Raw genomic sequence first — 19,439 nt, 5'->3', positions numbered from 1 at the left:
GTGGTGTGGGTGATTGGGAGCTGCAGCAGCAAACAGTGTTGGCGTGAGTTTCTCAGCAGAGAACATAGTGAGACAATGTCCCACATTATGATTGAAGTCACTGCAGGACAGATTACGTATTTTCTAAAATATAGAACCATATAAACTGCAAAACTTTAGCTTCCTTTTCTTCTGGACAGACAAAAGTTTGCATTACTTTGTTAAACAGACCAGATACTTATTAACAAATATTAACATGCCCACATCAAGATAACTTTTCTAACAGCTACTCTAAATACAACAAAATCCAACCCAACCTTTTTACTTAAGGAATCCCTTTTTTTAAATCACTGAGTCAAATGTTGACCCCTGACTCAGTGACATATTTTCATGATTTTTCATATTATATTGAACGTATAACAATAACTAAAAGAAGTAGAGAACAACTGATATGATTCAAATAATGAACACAATAACTGCACTGGTTCATGCTGCTGTGCTTAGGGGGTGCTTTTCGAGCCATTTTTCCACACCCATAAGAGATGCATATCATACATATGTTTTTGCCAAAACTGAATTTTGTGCCGTGGCTGCCAAAAATGTAATTCATTTGGCAGTAAAATAATAACTCCTTGAATTTCAATAGGGCTTAGCAGTGGTTGCTGCTCGGGCAATAAGTCTAAAAACATTTCATTTCTTTCATTTCGTTTTCTTCACAGAAATGAACAAAATCCTGAGGCCTACTGTGTATATTTAAGTGTGTAAGATTTCCAAGGTTGGGAACCACGGTTTTAGAGGTCCCCCCAAATTTCTCAAAAGAGGCTTTCTGGGGAGCTTATGTCTCTTTCAGGAGAGCCAAACATTGGAACAGCAGCATTTCAGCATTGTCATTGTGAGCTGGTTAGCATGCTGAGCTAGCATTTAGCTCAACCTCACTGAGCAGCAAGCAGGGCTGTAGATGGTCTTGTTACGCAAATACCTTTTTATCCAGCTTTATAGTTTTCTTATTTTCTTATACTTCTGTCTTTTGTTTCCCACCGCTATTTCATACTGCCATTATTTTACTTTTTTTAAAAGATGTTTTTTTAATGTAAAGCACTTCTACCTTAGTTCTGAAGAGTGGTAACAAAATCAAATCCATTATTGTTTCCCTGAACACACAGCAGCGGACAGACAAATGCACTAAAATAAATTTGCTTCACTGCTAACTGACTTGGCAGGGAACACAAACACTAACTGGCAGGTGAAAGAGAGTTCCCGTTGAAAACATTAACATGCAGCAGACAGCACCCAGAAAAAGCCTGAGCAGCCTTTTGAGACTGATACATTTGACTAACCTTCAGCTTTTTATTCAGCCCATATAACATGCTGAACGTTTGAAAATGAAAACTTTTTTGTGCATTTCGCCTTTGTTTAATTTCACATAGTTCAGGAAATGAGAGATAAAAACATGAAGCACCTGTCACAGTTGAGCTGATGAAATTTTTGAAGGTGGAAATAACATATATAAAAGTGTGTCCATATAGGATTTCTGTTTTCTGAGCTATATGAGCTATGAAGGGAAATTGAGGCACTGTGGACACATTGGTTTCTAGTTTCACGGCAGTACGTGCTGGCAGAAAGACAAGTGGTTGTATGTGGAGCTAATTAAAAATAATTACCTGCATGGCTGGTCCGTCTATCTGCCATCAACTACTGATATCATGAACTTCATTGCAGTTTAACAGAAGTTTAGTGAGATATATTAGCCTCCACACAAAGAAAGAAATAAATCTCCTTAAAACACTAGGAAATGTGTTGACTACACCGTTAGTAACTAATTTCATGAAGTGGCTTATTTATAAGACCACTCCACACATCCTGACAGAAGTACATGAGACATAATCTGTGAAAATATCAGGTTCCTCTGGCTCCCCCCTAATGCTCCCAAGGGCATTTACAAGAATTTGCCGGGCCTGAACAACAATAACCAATCAGAGCTGAGAAAGATAGTTGATTGTTGAGTCTCATTCCCAGGTCGCCAAATACAGACGCTTTGGCTTGTTGACTTGAAGATAGTCGACTGTTCAGTCTCCTGGGACTATCTATCTGTGTCATGTACTACTGTCAGGATATAGCAAATATGACAAACAGTTATTTAATAAAAATTACCTAATGCAGCTTTAACACTAGAGAGTTTTAAAAAGGGGATCAAAATCAGTTCAGCAAAAATGCAGATGTCATAGTTTTTGCACCTCACCTCTTCCTTGTTCAGACCTGGTGCCTACATTACCCACAATGCAAATGTGTTATGCTAGTAGTAGTAGCCCGGAACCTGCAGCAGAGATGAGAAGCGGGTCACAGAGATCTGACAAACTCACTTCTTTCAAACTCCACATCCCAAGATTTTTTGTTTTGTACTTGGTTTTATCTTTAATTGTGTGTATTTTTTGAAAATCTAATACTCTGCCAATCACTCACATAATCAGCACACACTGTAAAAGATCAAATATCTCCCCATACTTTTGGTAAGATCAAGTGGATCTGTAACAGGAAGGGGAACATTTGATATTTTGTTCATACAGAGACTCTTTGCTAAAGAAGATAACGCTGAGCTGATGTGTCTTAGGTTAAAAAAAAAAACAACTTTCATGTAGATTCAATTAAGTGACATGAAACAGTCTTTTTAACCAAACCAGACAGAAGTTAAATGTTTGGAAAGTTTAGAAACATAAAAGCAACTGCTATCAAAGAAATTTGAAACCAAATGTGATGAAAAGACGCTTCCTCGCTTGATATTTGGCTTCAAATAGCAGATGACAAACTAGAAAGATCCCTCATTATGCAATTATATGTCTATATATATGTATATATATATGTGTATGTATATCTAATATTGACGTTTACCAGTTCGAATCAATCCATTCTCGTTCCCTCAACACCTCCTTTGCCCAAATGTCACAACTCATCACGCAGCTTATTTTCCCCTTCGGCGTGCCCCCTCTACCTCCACCTACACCTCCGCCCTGCCCCAAGCTACTCCTGTCAGACAGAAGTACTCATCTCTCGGGCTGATAAGAGACACTGAGCTGCCATTATTTCCTCCGGTCTAATCAGGAAGCTGCCACTCAGTGTGCCATCCCTGGAAAAAATAAACAAACTGGGGCCAGCAGAAATTAGCCAATAATTATTGTCGATTTACAGAAATGGCGGTGGTGGGGTTTCACTCCTCTGGTCAGCTGCGGTGCTGTATTATATTGTTTTGAGACCAACCCTGACTTCTTGTCTTGGATGGATGGGATTCTTCATAATTCTTACTTTTCAGAAGGACTTCACTATGTAACAAAAATGCAATAAACATGCTGGGGAAGCTTAAAGAACCCCTCCATACATGTTTTACAACACATACAAATGGTCTGCTTGGAATAATAAAGTCATATAAAAACTAAATCTAAATCTTTACTCCCAGACTCCTAGCCACTGACCTGTAGAATATGAAGAGATTACAGTGTGACAAATTTGATGTTTTTTTTGGATGATTTTGATTCAAGTGAATATCTTTAGAACAGGATTTAAAGTTGCAGTAGGTAACTTTTATGAAATTAACTTCATCCAGCCACGGTAGATTCTTGCAAATGCCATTAGGAGCACTAGGAGGAGCTAGAGGAACCTGACTTTTAAAAATGTTGTACTACTGTTAGGATATAGTGAAAACTTAAGCAAATATGACAAGACAAAAGTTTTTAATAAAAGTTACCTACTACATCTTTACGTCTACGTCAGTTGAGGATTTGGCAGTGAACCAACAAAATGTGCTTTTAAACGTGGACGAGTAGCTGAGTTAGTCCCAGGTTGAATATCAGACTTTGTAAGACCATTATGAATGCAATTTAAGATGTGTTTTACATCCATTCTGGCAAAAAAAAAATATAATTCTCTTTAAAACAAGAGAACAACAATGGCGTCACCCAGCATCTAAAAGTACAGCAGATGGGAAATAAAAACAGTGTGTCTCAAATCAGCACCATGGACAGCTCCCATTTTGCAGTATGATTTGCAGTTGGAGGCAAAAAGCAGCAAAATGGTGATCTCAGCAAAAAAACAACAACAGCAATGTACATTAATGTCGCCAAGATTGGGCACTTGTGAAGTACATATAAACAGAGTTTCCCAAATCGAAGCAGCAGAGGCCGAGATATCCTGACTTTTAGTCAACAATAAGGCTTAGGCTCTGAAAACCCTGGATCCTACAATTCCCATAATGCAACTCGACAGAATCTCACGCTAGACCCTCCCTGTCTCCTGTTAAAACTCCACACCAAATCTGGTCACCCAAGATAATCCACAGACATTGATGTGAGCAGCTTCATGGAAGAACTATTTACTTTCTACTGAACTACACCCGCCAACCGTAGCTGAACGTTAGCTATCTCAATGGTGCTAGGTGAGCTAGCAAACATTGGAGCTCAGCCGAGGACACTGTAATACAATGTATACATCCTTTGCTGACACGACCACCATCCATGAGTAGATGCGCACTTCCTTCTGCGTAGTGACGTGTAGAAAGAAAATAGTTCTCACATGAAACTACCCACAAAAAGGTGTGTGCCATCTGGTTTCATTCTATTAAACACAAGGTAGATTCTCCAAAACTCAGCAACTCACACCAAAACAATCTCGATGGATAAATAGTACCATAAATGTTGAGAGAGAAGTCAAGATTTAAGTCTCAGTTTCATCCATTCTGCCAAAACCAAACTGTTTGAGCAGCTTAAACTCAGCCCATTAGCTAACTTTTTCAACATTTCACAGTGAAGAAACTTTTGCACTATTTATGCCTGCAATAAGTCGTCAGAGTTGAGCCTATTTCATTCATTCTTTGATGCTAGGTTGTTTTTTTTTGTCTCTGTAGAAAATCCATTTATAGAAGTTGTTGGTTCAAAATGTTTGCTATACTCAGCTACAAGTGCGAAGACCTCAATTAGACCCAATGAAATGGCTAATCAGCTTTCCTCTGGAGGAAGAACAGAGCCAAACTCCAAGCCAATGGGATTGACAGGAAAGGCTTCACACTTGGTCTGTATAATCGCTCCTCTGTCGGCAGATATGGCCTCCTGCCCCGCTGCCACTCAGCTGTGTGGCTCCAAACATTAGAAATGACAATGTTATCAGGCTTCTCTGGCTCTATTGTGTGAGACGGGCGGAAGGAGAACAGGGCTTAGGTTGCCTTTCTCAAGATAATGGAAGAAGAAAATTAACTCAGAGGAAGTAAAATGTCAACAAATGTAGTTATCAGGGAGGCTTGTCACAGAAACAGAAACTTTTGAGGCTTTGAAATTTGTATAATGCTCATTTAAAAACCTTGTTTACCTCATTATTTACATTGAGGTTATGCTGGCATTGCTACAGGATCGGATTTATCTGATGCAGACAGTGTTTTATGCACCGTTTCATACATACATACATATGGAGCATTATTTGTTGAGCAGTAATACAAAGCGCCATCAACAAATTGGGAAGAAAATGAGATTGTGGAGGATAAACAGCCGGCAGAAATGGAAAGTGGCATGTATATTAAAGGAATCCGTGGCTCACCATCCATGTCGCATGGAGAATACGTTTATCAGACAAGCAGGACAAAATAAATAAAAATCTATTTACGCCGCATACGTCCACGCTCCAACACAGTCCTGCCTCAGATCACGCATCACAGCACACTAACAACAACAGCCCTCAGAACTAAACCCATTTACACACTGAGTAGAGGAGGCAGACACCCTGTACATTCAAACAAGGTTAGGGGAAGGCACAGAAGGAAATCAACTATGATATAGAATAAACTTGAATTATTATTATTATTATTATTATTAAACATTTGGTCAAAAATAAAAAGAAACACATCATTGGGGACAAATACAGAGCTAGACCTTTTGTTTAACCAGAAACAGCCGTAATATCACTCGCCACCAGACTCCATAGACAGAAATGGTCATTTTACCTTGCATATCATTATAACATCTTAACTGCATTTAAAGTGGACAGAAACAAAATAAAACTCACCAAAACTGTCTTTGTTAATCTTTCCACTGTTCCAACAATCACCACCTCGGATTTGGTTGAAATAAATCTTTAATTCACCAACGCAGGTGAGAAAAACATCAGTTTTAGTCGCATTACGCATCTGCACATGGAGCAGACTGGCTATGCAAACAAACCACAGAGTGGCTGCCATAGCAACACAGGCAGAGAGAGTGTGATGCCTCCACTATATCTTTACATATCAAACAGTTGTTTGCTGCTATATTAATGTTTCAAATATATATATATATATATATATATATATCCTTTAAAAATCCGAATTTGGAGCATCTTTAAATGCACTAATGGGTGAATTTGCCATAGCCGCTCTCAACCACACTACTAGTATAGATTTAAATAACAATGTCAAACATTATAAATATTCACTGTGTGTTCCCTGTCCCTGTAAGTGGATTTTCATGTTGTACTGAAATTAATGGAAGCTAATGGCTGACTAGAAAGGAAATCAATATGAAAACTGATGGCAGGCTTTGAAAAATGAGGCTAAAAGAAATCAAAATCAATTGGTCTTATTAACTACACAACCCTCTGTCATGGCTATGTTGTTCACTCGTGTGGGGGAAGAAATTAAAATAATACACTCCATACATTTGTGGATATGTCAGAAACACGGCTTCAGGGGGCATTAGCCTATGTCAGCCTCTTGTGTAGCCCTCAGGAAACCCCATCAACAAGAACAGAGAATCTGGACACCAGCCATCAGTGGTTACTAGCGACTGAGCCGACAGTGATAAATGGATTTTGGAGCCTTTTTCTGCCGCTTGAGGCAAGTTACAATCATAGCCCGAGAGGGAAAACAACTGCAAACAGCTGTCAGAGAACTCTTTTAGTGCCCTAATGCTGATGGACGATCCTGAAGAGCATCAGACAGAGAGGAGGGGAAAAAAAGGCAGCCTCAAACATGTGAAGCAGACAAAAAATAAAATAAATAAAAGTTTCTTGAACATTGCCGGCAGCGCTGCGCTTTTCTCACACACAAACTCCATTTTCTCCCCATGAAATGACATTTTGAGACGTGTAGAAATTGGACCCTGACGGCCCGGGGTGTGACATATTGATAGGCCAGGGAGAGGTGATGAGATGCTGGTTGAGAGGGGACAGAAAGGAGAAACCTGTGAACACTGGAGGGAAGTTTCTGGCTCTATCACACAGTCACATCAGGTGTTGTTTCTCCTCAACAAAATTCTAACTTTTAACTGACCTAAAACAGGCTCTACAGTTTTGTATCGTAGCAGAATTTAAATGTAACTTTGTGGGGGGAAAAAAGTGACATTTGAACAAGACTATCACTAAATTAAGACATTTCAGTAAAGTTTGCTCAAGTCATCGAGATAATTGCCTGACCTTTTCAGCTTGGAAGGTACAAATAGAAAGCTTATTAACCTGCACCTCACTGGAAGTTTCTGTTTTGAATTCACTTAACTTTTCACAGGCTTCTGGAGCAGGATGGAAATGTGACATTTGCAACGTATTACAAGCAAAATCATAACAGAATCTGCCTAATGTAACTGCAAAACCATTATATTCAATCACACAAGGAAATAAATGAATGAGGCAGCGGGTGACATGCAAAAACACGCAGCTGTGGATCATTTTCAGCCTCAGTGAGGATACGCATGGAAAGTATGGGTAGAACAAACACAATTAATCTTGTTAACAATGTGGAAAAGTTAAGATACTGGGATCAATCCTAGTTCCAAGCATTTATGTGCATCCACTCTCCAGAAACACAGCAGTCTAGAGATTGGCACTTCTAGGCTACTATACCGTAACTACTGTATGTTTTGTGTCTGTGTGACACAATCCATGTGTGCTATGGACATCATTTAAATAATGCAACACTCATGGCCGTCTGTTAATAGTTAAAAGAATCTAATATGTTGTATGGGGAAAGAACTGGTTGCAAGATAGTACATCTGGTAGTCTTTCATATACTGTAGAATGAGAGTAAAGAACAACTTTTACAACTGATCATTCTGACACCTCTATTGTTAAAGTTTAGTTAACTATAGCAAATAAAGATCATGGTCTTGAGTTAATAAAGAAAAAACTTACATTAGACTTACAAAACAATTTGTTTTTACGATTTAAAAGGTCCAGTGTGTAACATTTACTAGGATCTATTGGTAGAAATGTAATATAATATTCATAGTTATGTTTTCATTAGTGTATAATCACATGAAAATAAGAATCATTGTGTTTACGTTACCTTAGAATGAGCGGTGGGTCCTCTTCCATGGAGGCCGCTATGTTAGGATTTTGTGGCCGCTGCAGTTTCTCTTACATGATTGGAAGGGGAGGATGAGGCGAGGGGGTTGCAATCAGCAACAACACTGCTACATGCCACTAAATCCCACACGCTAGTCCTTTAACTAAAACTAAAAACGAAATTACTAAGACGGTCCCTGGAAACCCTCACAGACCTGCGCTTTGTAGAAACGTTGTCTCTGAACATATTGCAGGCAGAGATAACGTTTGTCACCACAACATAACTGGGAAAACAATTAAAAAGTAATATATCCAAATAATTTCCAGGTCACAGGCTGCAGGCTCAAGTGTCAATTTGTACACCCAATCATCCACTCAGACCAACTTTCCTGACACACTAACAATGTGATCACCATTGTTTTTGAGTAATCACAGTCATTAATTACACAACCACAAAGGTCACTTTTGGTTCAGTTTCCAGCTATTATCCAGCCACTGAGCTGATACAGAGTTGTCCAATGTTACACCTAGGCATTGAAATGGGTGAAAGGGTTTAGATCGGGGAGAGACATTGGAGCAACAACCTTTCAGGGATAATGATTACATTTTTTTTAATAATAACTTCAGGTGGGTTTTAGCCTCCACTGTATATTAGATCAACTTCTCTTCTTTAATTTAACTGTGTTGCAGCAGCACTGCTGAACTAAATTCCTCACTGCTTCCCAAGGACACTTGCAGGCTTCAGCCATCTTTCTAACATTTTCACAGGCACTCTGTGAAATCTTTATGACGGCTTTAATTTGCTGTGTGGCCCTGGCAGTAGCTGGAGGGGCCGGAGCGAATGCTGTATCAATTCCGCACGCTAATGCGACTCACTTAACCAACAGGGCTTCCATGCAGACCACCACACAGCCCCTCCTTCCCCTCCCTCCCAGAGACATTTGTGCTGCTGACAGCAAACTAGTCAAACCACTGTAGTGCCCTCTCCACTGGGGGCCAAGGAGAAGTGCCAGCCTTCCTGAAGGTAAAGCAATTAAGTGGATTATCTACTTCCATACTGCGGAGGAGACAGAGAGAGAGAATGCTTTGATAGCGCATTGTAAATGAAGCCTCTCGGCCAACGACCGCAGGAGTCACTCATGAAATAAAGCTGATGTATTTAGCTCAAGGTCATCTGAGGTTGGGATGTTGCACATCACCTGGAAGTGAGCACCAAACTCTTCAAAGATATTATATGTAGATGTAGCTAGGTGTTAGTCCTCCTTTGTTTGCTAAGGAATAAGTGTTTTTTTGTGTCCACCAAATCTCTTTAACTGCGAAATGCTGCACTACGTTTACCAACTGTATCCGTCTGCTTAGCAGGTAGTGTACAGTGGGTTTATCAGAGACTTTTCACTGGAAACAGCCGCCTGCTGCCGCAAACGTGTCCAAGTGGCACCTGTGGGTCATAAAACAAAAAGCTAGGGCTTTGCTAACATTAGCTAACTTAAGATGCGACTTTATGTCACTTATCTTTTAACCATCTTTAAATATGATAATCTTTTCAACATAGACATCCACGTACCGGAGAGGAGAAAGTTGACCGAGCCTTGTTCAACTGTTATTGGAGCACAGAGTAAAAAGGGGTGGGACTCAATTCTCTGTGGGTAGCTACTTCGTTCACATTGTTCAGTCATAGTTAATTCATCCATTGTTAAAGCCCCTATGAGGAACTTTCATTTTGTGTGGAGTTTGGTGACTTCTGTGGACAAAAGCTGTAGTGTTTCTATAGGTCAAATAGAGGCATCAGTATTAAACTGAAACACTCATAGACCCCTTCGTAGTGTGTTTAAATGCACATGCATGCACAAGATGCCAGGTTACTGGAAGAAACCAGGTCGGACAACGCAGTTACATGCACTGTGGTTAGCCGATTACTGTAAATTTGAAAACATGCACATGCAGTAGGTCTGTACCCTTACTGTATTTTTGAACCATGAACTACTTATTTTAGGAGCATTTGGCAGACCATTTGGACTGACAGGCCCTGTACTGAGAACATAGATGAGTGACAAATGAACCTGGATTTTACAAATAGTCAGTTTGGTTATGCAAACTGGACTTATTAAGGACTATTTAGTGTCATTTTAAATTATTGTAAATGCATCACTACACGTAATTATCTTTTTGTTGTTCTGCTGTTACTTATCCTGTCTGAAGTCAAATGTAAAAAGCCAATTAAAAACTTAATTACATGTATAGATCCAAGAAATCATCATTCTCCAGAGGAAGTCTAGTTGGATTCCTTCAATTCCCTAACATGATTAAAACTGGGATTTTCATACACATGACATTTAAGAAATCAGAAAGCTGACAGAAAGCCAATTATTTCAGCACATGTAAACACACTGACTGACCTAATTTTGACAGTAGGGATGAGACAATATTTGATATTATTGTGTATCGTAATAGAAAAACACTCAGATAAGTCACCTCAGATAAGGATAATCGTTTAATGCCTACTTGACAGAGTCACAAGATGCAAATATACAGAAATCTAGCAAAGTATTCAAGAGTAGACATGGGTCCCTTAGCAAACTGAATACTCCTTTCTCGATATACACAGGCTTTTTACATATTTAAATGTAAAAAGTATGCATAACTGCTTGGGAGGATGACATTTTGGTTAAAAAATGTCCTTTAGTCAAGACATACATTCTGCCTACCAAAACATTGGTATGCTACTGTATGTAAACTTTCTTATTACAGCTGTGAATGCTTACATGTCGCAATAAGATATTCTCCTGTCAGCCTCTGGACTCTCTGCTGTTTATTTCGTGCAACTTTGCCAGTTTATCCCCCCTTTGCCCCACTGGCACACACTCTCATTTTCATTTAACACTAACACAGGTAGCCTGCACCTCCTGGGCCTGAAAATTGACTACATGCTTGTGAAAACTCTGCTTGTGGTAGCCAACTGGGACGCGGACACATGCATGCTGAGGAACCAGTAAAGCAAAATCTTATCCCATGGGTGCACATCTCCTTACAGTGGTAATTTTACAAATATAAAAGGGTTTAAGCCTTAATGTCAAAGAGTTTCTGCTCAATTGATGAGTCTATGGGCTGTAGGGTTGTTTCTCTGGTAGTCCGAGGGGTTACAATTAATAAAAACAGATGCATTTAATGTGCTGTAACCAAACATGAGAAATAGCTTTTATACTTTTAAATTGAGCCTCAAGGCTTCAAACCTATGTGTGTAAACAGGTTGTTTGTTATTGCCTTCTAATACAATTTTCTAAATTTTCCATGCACCTTTTAGGTTAAACCTACTAAATTAGGAAAAGACACTACTTAAAAGGACATGCTACTTCCTGCATTGGCTCTGAAGGTAAATTACTGGACGTAAATCTTGAGGAGTGGAATTGTCCAATATGAACATGATTCCTAAGCATACTGGGCCTGGAGGTTAAAAGCTATTTCTGGTGTCAAAGTTAGAAAATCTGATGACCAACCATCCACCCCAACCTCCTCTCTAAGAGGTTTTGTGCCACTATAACAATATGTAATGTGTACATTTCCCAACGTGTTGAAGCATTCCTTTAGATGGATACTCCATAAATTAAAACATTATAATGTGGACTTTAAATATGGAGGGTATGAGATAACTGGTTTGGAAGGTTTAAAAACACCCAAACTAATATGAACATGTAAAATGCAGCTTTTCATATTTAATATTAAACTAAGTTCTAGAGTTCCTGACTTTTGAAGTCACAATTTCAGCTGTTTGCAGCACTATTTAGTGCTGTAGTATGTCTCTGTATGTGAGGATCAGTAGCATATTTCAACTGTTGTACTCTGATGGCCTTAATGCCTGTGTGACAGCTGTCTATCGACAACCCCTTTGACCATGTGATCTGAGGTGACAGGCTCTGACTTTGCTCGTGCTCAGTCATTTTCACGAGTTTCTTTATTTTTTATAAGGTCTCCAAAGGTCGGCATGAGAGATTCCAGGTTCCCCCTCGCGCTCGCTGACCCTCCTCCACCCCATTCTCTCTGCATCACTGGTCTCGCCACGCACAACAGATGGCTATCGCTGTTCTTCACCCCAGTCAAGGCTAGGCCAGGTCCTCTGCTATCTCCCAGAGAGAGGGAGAGAGAGAGGGGAAGGAGGAGGGGAAGCTCAGGGCTGATGTTGAATTTCACACCCCACGGCCTCAGGATTAGCGAGACCGGGAGCTGATAGACAGCCAGGTGGAGGTAGAGGGTGGAAGGTTGGTGCTGTCTACTGATGCCTAACAAGCAGAGTTACTGTCCACACTCTCAGCTGGGATCAACTTTGACAGTTAGCACATTAATGAACATGCTATTTAGTATATTTCCACTGGTAATCACTCTTCTACTGTTTCTATAGTTCCTTAAAGTATAACTTAACTCTCTCCCTCCGAATTTTAAAAAATGCAGCACAGGACGCATTTGCACAGTTTCCCATCTGGAATCTGCGTTTTTGAGAGTTTTGACAGTCACTAGAAGCACATTCATGGCCATTTGTAAAGTTTCTGTGTGGTAACTGTGCTGTAATAGCTGAACTAGCGTCTCAAAGAGCCTTATGTAGGAAATTGGTTCATGTAACTGTGGCTGCTTTTGTATTTCACTGTTTTCAGTTCTGATTAATTGCTTTCTGGCGATGCAGAAGATTTGACACCTGACAGGAGAATTTAACCTGGGCAAATATTTATTAGCGGCTGATGGTACGATCATCTGTCACAGCTCGATTTAAGCTGATAAGATGCGTGTATTTCAATAAAAATCTTGCCTTAAATCTGGCTTAAATTAAAAGTCAATATTAGTAAAACTGATACATAAGCCTGCCCTTCATGCTGCCTCCCTCTCTACCTGTCTGATGGAACTTTTGATGGACAGTGGGGGTAGAGAAGGTGTGTGTATGTGTGTGTGTGCGTCAGAGCCCCCAGCGGAGCTCACAACCCTGAGCCTCTGGGTTTCGGAGGAGAGTCTGGGTTATCAGCAGAGCTTCAGGCCAAACCCCAACTGCAGGGTGGGGGAGGGAGGGGGATGTCGGGGTAGGGAGGAGGCTGTATCAACTCCTCCACATCGCAGAGCGGCGGCTGTTTGCCAGACAGAGATCTGCGGCTGCGGTTTTGGGCCGACAGACACATCCCTTAGCAGCAGCGTGCCGTGCACGCCTCACAGAGCACATCGGCTTATACCTCGTCTGAAATTCACTTTTGCTCCCAGTAGATTAAACTCACACTTCAGTTCATCTCACAACACCCCGCTTAGCAGGGACACGGAAATGATGGGCTTCTTACTCGTCCCGCATGCAAAGTATGTACAACGGCTCCATTTTTTTTCTTACACATTAATACTGTTTACCACACTCTGCATGAATAACAGTTAGGCTAAATTGAATATTCCGGAGTGGGAGAAAAAGATGAAAAAATCGCAGTGCACCTGCTGCTTTGGCTTTTCCTGGCGATAGCTGAAATTTGAATTAATGCAAGGATTAAGTGCACTTGAGTTTTGCAGCCGGTGAAAATATTAGCAGACGTTTGCAATCATGAACAGAGCCAACGAAGCAGGGTGAAACAGAAAATGACTCTGGAGCTGGAGTGCTGGTTGGTGCCTCGGGATGGTAGCTCGACAGCAAACATGTTCAAGCAGGGAGACTACAACAAAGACTAAACACCCGACATTTACTATGTGATGAAGTTAATGCTTCTGCAAAGTGCACAGAATGCATTTGCTTAGTAATGGCTTGACAAATGTCTGGCACAGTTTGGTGATATAAATGATGTAAGAACTCGGTACAGAGCGTTGATTCATTCAGAAAGAACAAACAGATTACTTGTGTTTTTTGTAAGAAATCTGTTTCCTGACAAAAAACCCCATCACATTCAGAAGTCAGCAGAGGTGAAACCAAGTCACTGTTTTGCAAGTCACATGTAAGTCTCATGTCTCTCCACTCAAATCTCAAGTCAAGTCAAAGGTCCTAAACTTTGAGTTTTGAGTCCTAAACAAGTCATAAAACACTCTTCACCAAATAATATATATCTTTAGGTCAGAGGTCAAGGGATCCCTTTGAAAATGGACATGCCAGTTTTTCCATCACCAAAAAATGATGCCTCAATTTTGAGCATTATTTAGCCCCCTTGAGCCGCCATGCTAACATGACACGGTTGCTACAAATGGATGCGTTAGGTCATCTTGTTTCATACGATACCAGTAACTTCACTCTGGCTTTAAAACAAAGCCCACTGAAAAACAGTGCAGAGTGGAAGAGGTAAGGATAATGAGGTGGCACTTAAGGTGGCCAATCAGATTTCTCAGGTGGTGACACAGTTGGATACGCCCCTTGAACCATGTTCCCTAAATCTCAAGTAAGTTTAAAAAAAACAAAACAATTCTCTATTTGTTTGACTGTAAAGGCAAGATAGATTATTATGTCATGGCTTGTTTGGTTCGTTGGTTTTCTGTGTCACCTGTGTCTGCCTGATTAGTCTTCCCAGTGTTTTGAGCTACATACCTTGGTTTTTGGACTTTCTGCTTTATTTTGTTGGATTCTTGAATTCTCGTGTTCAATTACTCAGCTTGCACAAGTATGACATTTTAACCATATCCACACTAGGGATAGAACAATAAGCCATACAGCAATATTTCACAATATTTTACAGTAGTTTCCATTATTGCAATTATGGTCAATACACAAGGGACTGACAACAGACGTTGGTCCGCAGGCACATGTGCAACAAAAGGTGGAGTAATGAATGCTTAAAGAAAAAACAAATTACTTTTTAATTATAGAAAGCTGAAACTTAATTATGCCTAATATATTTTAATCACAAACTTTATCCTAAGGCTTGTTACTTCAGGGACTCATTTCAACCTGGGTGTCAGAGGACAGTGCATACACGACTCAAGATCGGGACCAACCAGGACCAAGAGCTTTTTTTCCCGTTGAGTATCAGCTCTAAAATCCAGATCCATTTCCAATCACTGTGAGTGATTGCACTGCCAGCTACAAATGCCCCATTACACTGCATTTAAAGTCTAGAAGTGAAAACACACTTCTCGTTTCTCAGCACATCTTTGAAGAGCTGCTACATGAGAACTTCAGTATGGTTTATGATGAGAAGAAGCCGTTCAGACTTCCTCGTCACAACAAATCCACAATGACACTGTTCTCTCCACAATCATTGTAAGAGCCCTACAGTATTAGTAGTACAACTACATTATAGGAAACCATTCAAGGAAAGCTGTGATGCATTTATTCATTCAGAGATCTACTATAATGTCACACATCTAACTTGCTTTAGGCTCCATTTATTTGTTTGTATCTTGTTGAAAATCTTGATATTCTTTACTCAACATGACCAACCCATCTTTAGCACTAGTCTGAAGTATGTTAGGCCAAAAAAATTGAATTAAGGATGAGACCCAAGCGACAACATGGTCGTAAAATAAAGCCAACAATAAGTTCCAAAAACTGCAGTTCTTCAAACAGCCACTTGAGGCTGGCTCCAGAAGCCAGTCAATCTCCATAAGGCCCTTAATGAAATATGCCAGAGCCAGAAGCAACCACACTGAGCTTCACAATGGCTTCACAACTATGATGATAGGTACCTTCCTTCCAGGAAGTTAAACATCACTTTTAGCAGGTGACTTGTTTGTGAAATTTTTATATTACAAAATGGATACAATAATAAATAAATAAATAACAATCTGATGACTAGTTTTTCTAAAGGATACTCTACTGATTGTTAGTTATATCCACTAAGGGCAAAGGTGGTACTTTGGTACTATTACCATGAAATTCAAGTCCTTTGTCAGTATAAAAAACCCAAATGTTTTTGATTTGTTAAAAGTTGTAACCAAACTCTCTAATGACTATTTTTAGGTTGTTATTGGTTTGTGATGCAAACACAGTCAGTGATCAGGTGAATTCAGAGTGTTACTGAGAATACTAGCACTAATAATTCAGTTAACAAACTTCACTCTAATCACTGGAGGCAGTAAATTGATGATGACTGCATGATGGATGTCAAATACTTTATTTTACAAGTGTTGCTCTTGGCCATTAAAATAAACATGTAACTGGGTATTTCACTTAAATTAAGAAAAATGTATCGTTGAAAGTGCACAAATTAGTGTGAATCTAAACCCAAGGAAACTAAGATTTTTTTTTCCTTTGTGGGTCTGTTTAAATAATGTTTACCATGTTAAGAAACAAATATTAGCAGCTGTTATCATATTTTTAAACTTAAAACATTGATTGATTTGATTTGAGTAGTAAAGTTACAGTGGTCAAATATTTCAAATCACAGATTATTTTACAGCTTGGTCTTAAACAGAATATTCTGCTTTCTCTCCCAAGCTTGGCAAATTACATTTGCTACAAAAAAGCTTCCATCTTGAAGTATATTGTCTCAAAAATTAACTTTTTGATCTGTTGCCTCTAATATCGATGCACTTTGATCAGTTCAAAATGAGATTTCTTTTTCTTTTTCAGTGTCAGATTTTATGTTTGTTCCTGCAGTAATTATGAAAAAGTTATGGCATAAAAGAAATAAAAAAGTATCAAATCAAATATTTAAAATATTTTTTGGTGTTATAGTTCCCGAAAGCATAAATACCATTTAAAGACCAGTACACTGGGTTTTGATTAAAACATGTTACAGTTGAAATCTATAATTTTTTTATTCCTCTAATATCCAACTCCTGTAATGGCTCTATGACCATAGTAACTAATTTAATAAGAAATGCATTCAAAATTTCACTGAGTTTTGGTTTAAACATGTTAATCACCACATGAACTGAACTGAAATCTATCATCTTTTTGCCATTAAAGTTGATGCCTATAGAAAAACAAGACTTTTGAGGTTGTCTCCCTGGGCGCTGATCAATATATTCCAACTTTCTGACATTATATGGAAGCAAAACAACTAATCGATCAATGGAGAAAAATGATAGACTGGAGTAGTCCATGATGAAAATAATCATTCTGCCCTACTAAACATTGGAAAAACAAGATAAAACATTCAAAGAAACAGGAGTAACAGTGAATAAAACACCACTTCCAATGTCTTTCTTGACGTAGTACTTTAACAGATGTTTAATATCAAACACCTGTAATGTCTTTAAGCTCACAGTAACTCATTTAATAAAAAATGCATTCAAAATGACATTGACTTTTGAATAAAATGTGTTATTTAGCATAGGAATCCAGCATCATTTGCACTTGCAAGCTATCTTTATGCCATTAAAGTTGACGCCTATGGAACTGAAATTAAACATTTAAATAACAGAACCACAAAAAAAAGCAAAGTAACCGGTGAAATGAGAGGCTTACAACTTAAATGCTAAATACTTCAAAGAGTTCTAATCAGCACATTTCATGACAACATAAAGTATCGGACAACAAGCAGCTTTGAAACAGACCAGTCACTTTCAGAGAGCAGCCCTCAGGGATCCATCTGTCCTTCCCATGATGAGAATAAAACAGTACCGAAGCAGAACTAATGCAATCTGTTCCAAAGTCACTATATTACTCTGGTCCTCTAACACTCAGACAGACTAACAGACTGACAGAGCAGAGCAGCAGGTACAGTATGGAGGGGTACCTTTGCGCTCGGAGCGTTTCTTCCTCCTCCTCTTGAACCTGCGGCGGATCAGGCAGTAGTAGGCTGCCGTGGTGCGGGAGCTGTCCAGCAGCAGAGCCATGGCTCGGGCTCACAGACGAGGATCTGTCCCCTCAGTTACCCTGCGGGCTCTGATGTGCTCCTAATGCTAAGTATAGACACTGAGTGTGTGTGCCTATACAACTTTAGACAGAGGAGGGGGGAGTGAGGGGGAGGGGCAGCCAGTCTACCATGAAGCCGGCAGAGAGCTGTTGGCACATCGACTAGCTGTGGTAAATGGCTGTCAGATAAATGGGGTGGGATGACTCCTGCTCCTCCCTCTTGTGTCTCTTTCTGACTTCCCTCTCCTCACTCTTTGCACCCAACCCCAAACTCTCAAATCCACACTCTGGGCTAGGATGAACTTGGCAAGCGCTCTTGAAAAAATACCAAAAAGTGTCTTTTGAATATGCATCTGACACTACATGAGACAAGTGTTTAGAGTGGCTGCAAAAGTGCTAAACACTGGGAAACACAGCCAAACATTCAAGGAAACGCTTCTTAGTAAAAATGGCTAGAACATTACTTTTTCCATGCTGTACTTTTACAGATGTTTGGCATCTTTGGTTCCCTGAATTTGTTGATGAACACCAATAATAAATAAAAAACATTTTATTATTAAAAGTAGCTTATGCACTTTCATGTACATGAGTTTATGCAGCACTTGAAAGTGTTACATAAATGAGTAAAGCCATTTTTTGTCCCCCACTGTTTTGCTAAAAGGTCCAGTGTGTAACATTTAGGAAGGATCTATTGGCAGAAATGTAATATAGGTTCCAATATCCTTACAAAATTGATATCACTACAATGTCTGTAGCTTATGTAGTGACAAGAGTTAATTAAGACGCAGTAGAGTACACAATGGAAAGAATACCAATCCGACTGGTTTGATTAGATGCCATGTTTCTAAAAGTTGCTGTATTTATGAGTACGGATATTGACACATTTCGCTCGTTTGATACACGTAAAATACACATTATCTGTACCGGACACTCGTTTCAGCCAAGTAGTCGCTCAACCATAGTAGCCACCACTATTGAAGTTCATCGAGAGTCTTGTATCCACACACATGTCCACTCTTTGATGTAATACCAAATGGGTAACAACATGGAAAGGACGCTTAATACTGGTGATAGTCCACATTCAGGATAAAATGATTGGTGATAACTTTCCAGAGTTCCCATCCTGTCTCAGAGTATTACAGACCACTTTGTTCTACTACTCAAACCAGCCTTCTTTAACTATGTTCCATCACCTCTCTGCTACCTGAAGCAACACGCCCACTAACCGACCACATTTTTAAAGCTGCATTCATCAGTATTTTTACATTATGTGAAATGTGTTTTTAGCTCATTGTTTTGGTTTTACGGCACTCAACTTTACTGTTTTGGTTCTCAGCGCTCTCATCAGCCTTGTTTTCCAGCAGCTATTCTGTTTGACATGTTTGCAATAACAACTTTACAAGGTGACGGTATGTCAGTGTTACCTTTGTAGCTTGTT

At 39.5% G+C, this 19,439-nt stretch overlaps 1 protein-coding gene across 1 annotated transcript in view; it reads right to left on the bottom strand.

The window, feature by feature from the left end:
• Positions 1-17,982, bottom strand: part of LOC118340165 (double-stranded RNA-specific editase 1-like) — a 33,733-nt gene extending 15,751 nt beyond the window's left edge. The window contains exon 1 of the mRNA XM_035678037.1: positions 17,883-17,982. Within this exon, the coding sequence (XP_035533930.1) occupies positions 17,883-17,982 (100 nt within the window). The remainder of the gene's footprint in view (positions 1-17,882) is intronic.
• Between the last annotated feature and the right edge of the window lie 1,457 nt (positions 17,983-19,439).

The sequence above is a fragment of the Morone saxatilis genome, unplaced genomic scaffold (assembly GCF_004916995.1).
Source record: "Morone saxatilis isolate NCDOM2014 unplaced genomic scaffold, NCSU_SB_2.0 Contig6, whole genome shotgun sequence".
NCBI lineage: Eukaryota > Metazoa > Chordata > Actinopteri > Moronidae > Morone > Morone saxatilis.
This window is presented reverse-complemented; position numbering and strand designations above follow the sequence as displayed.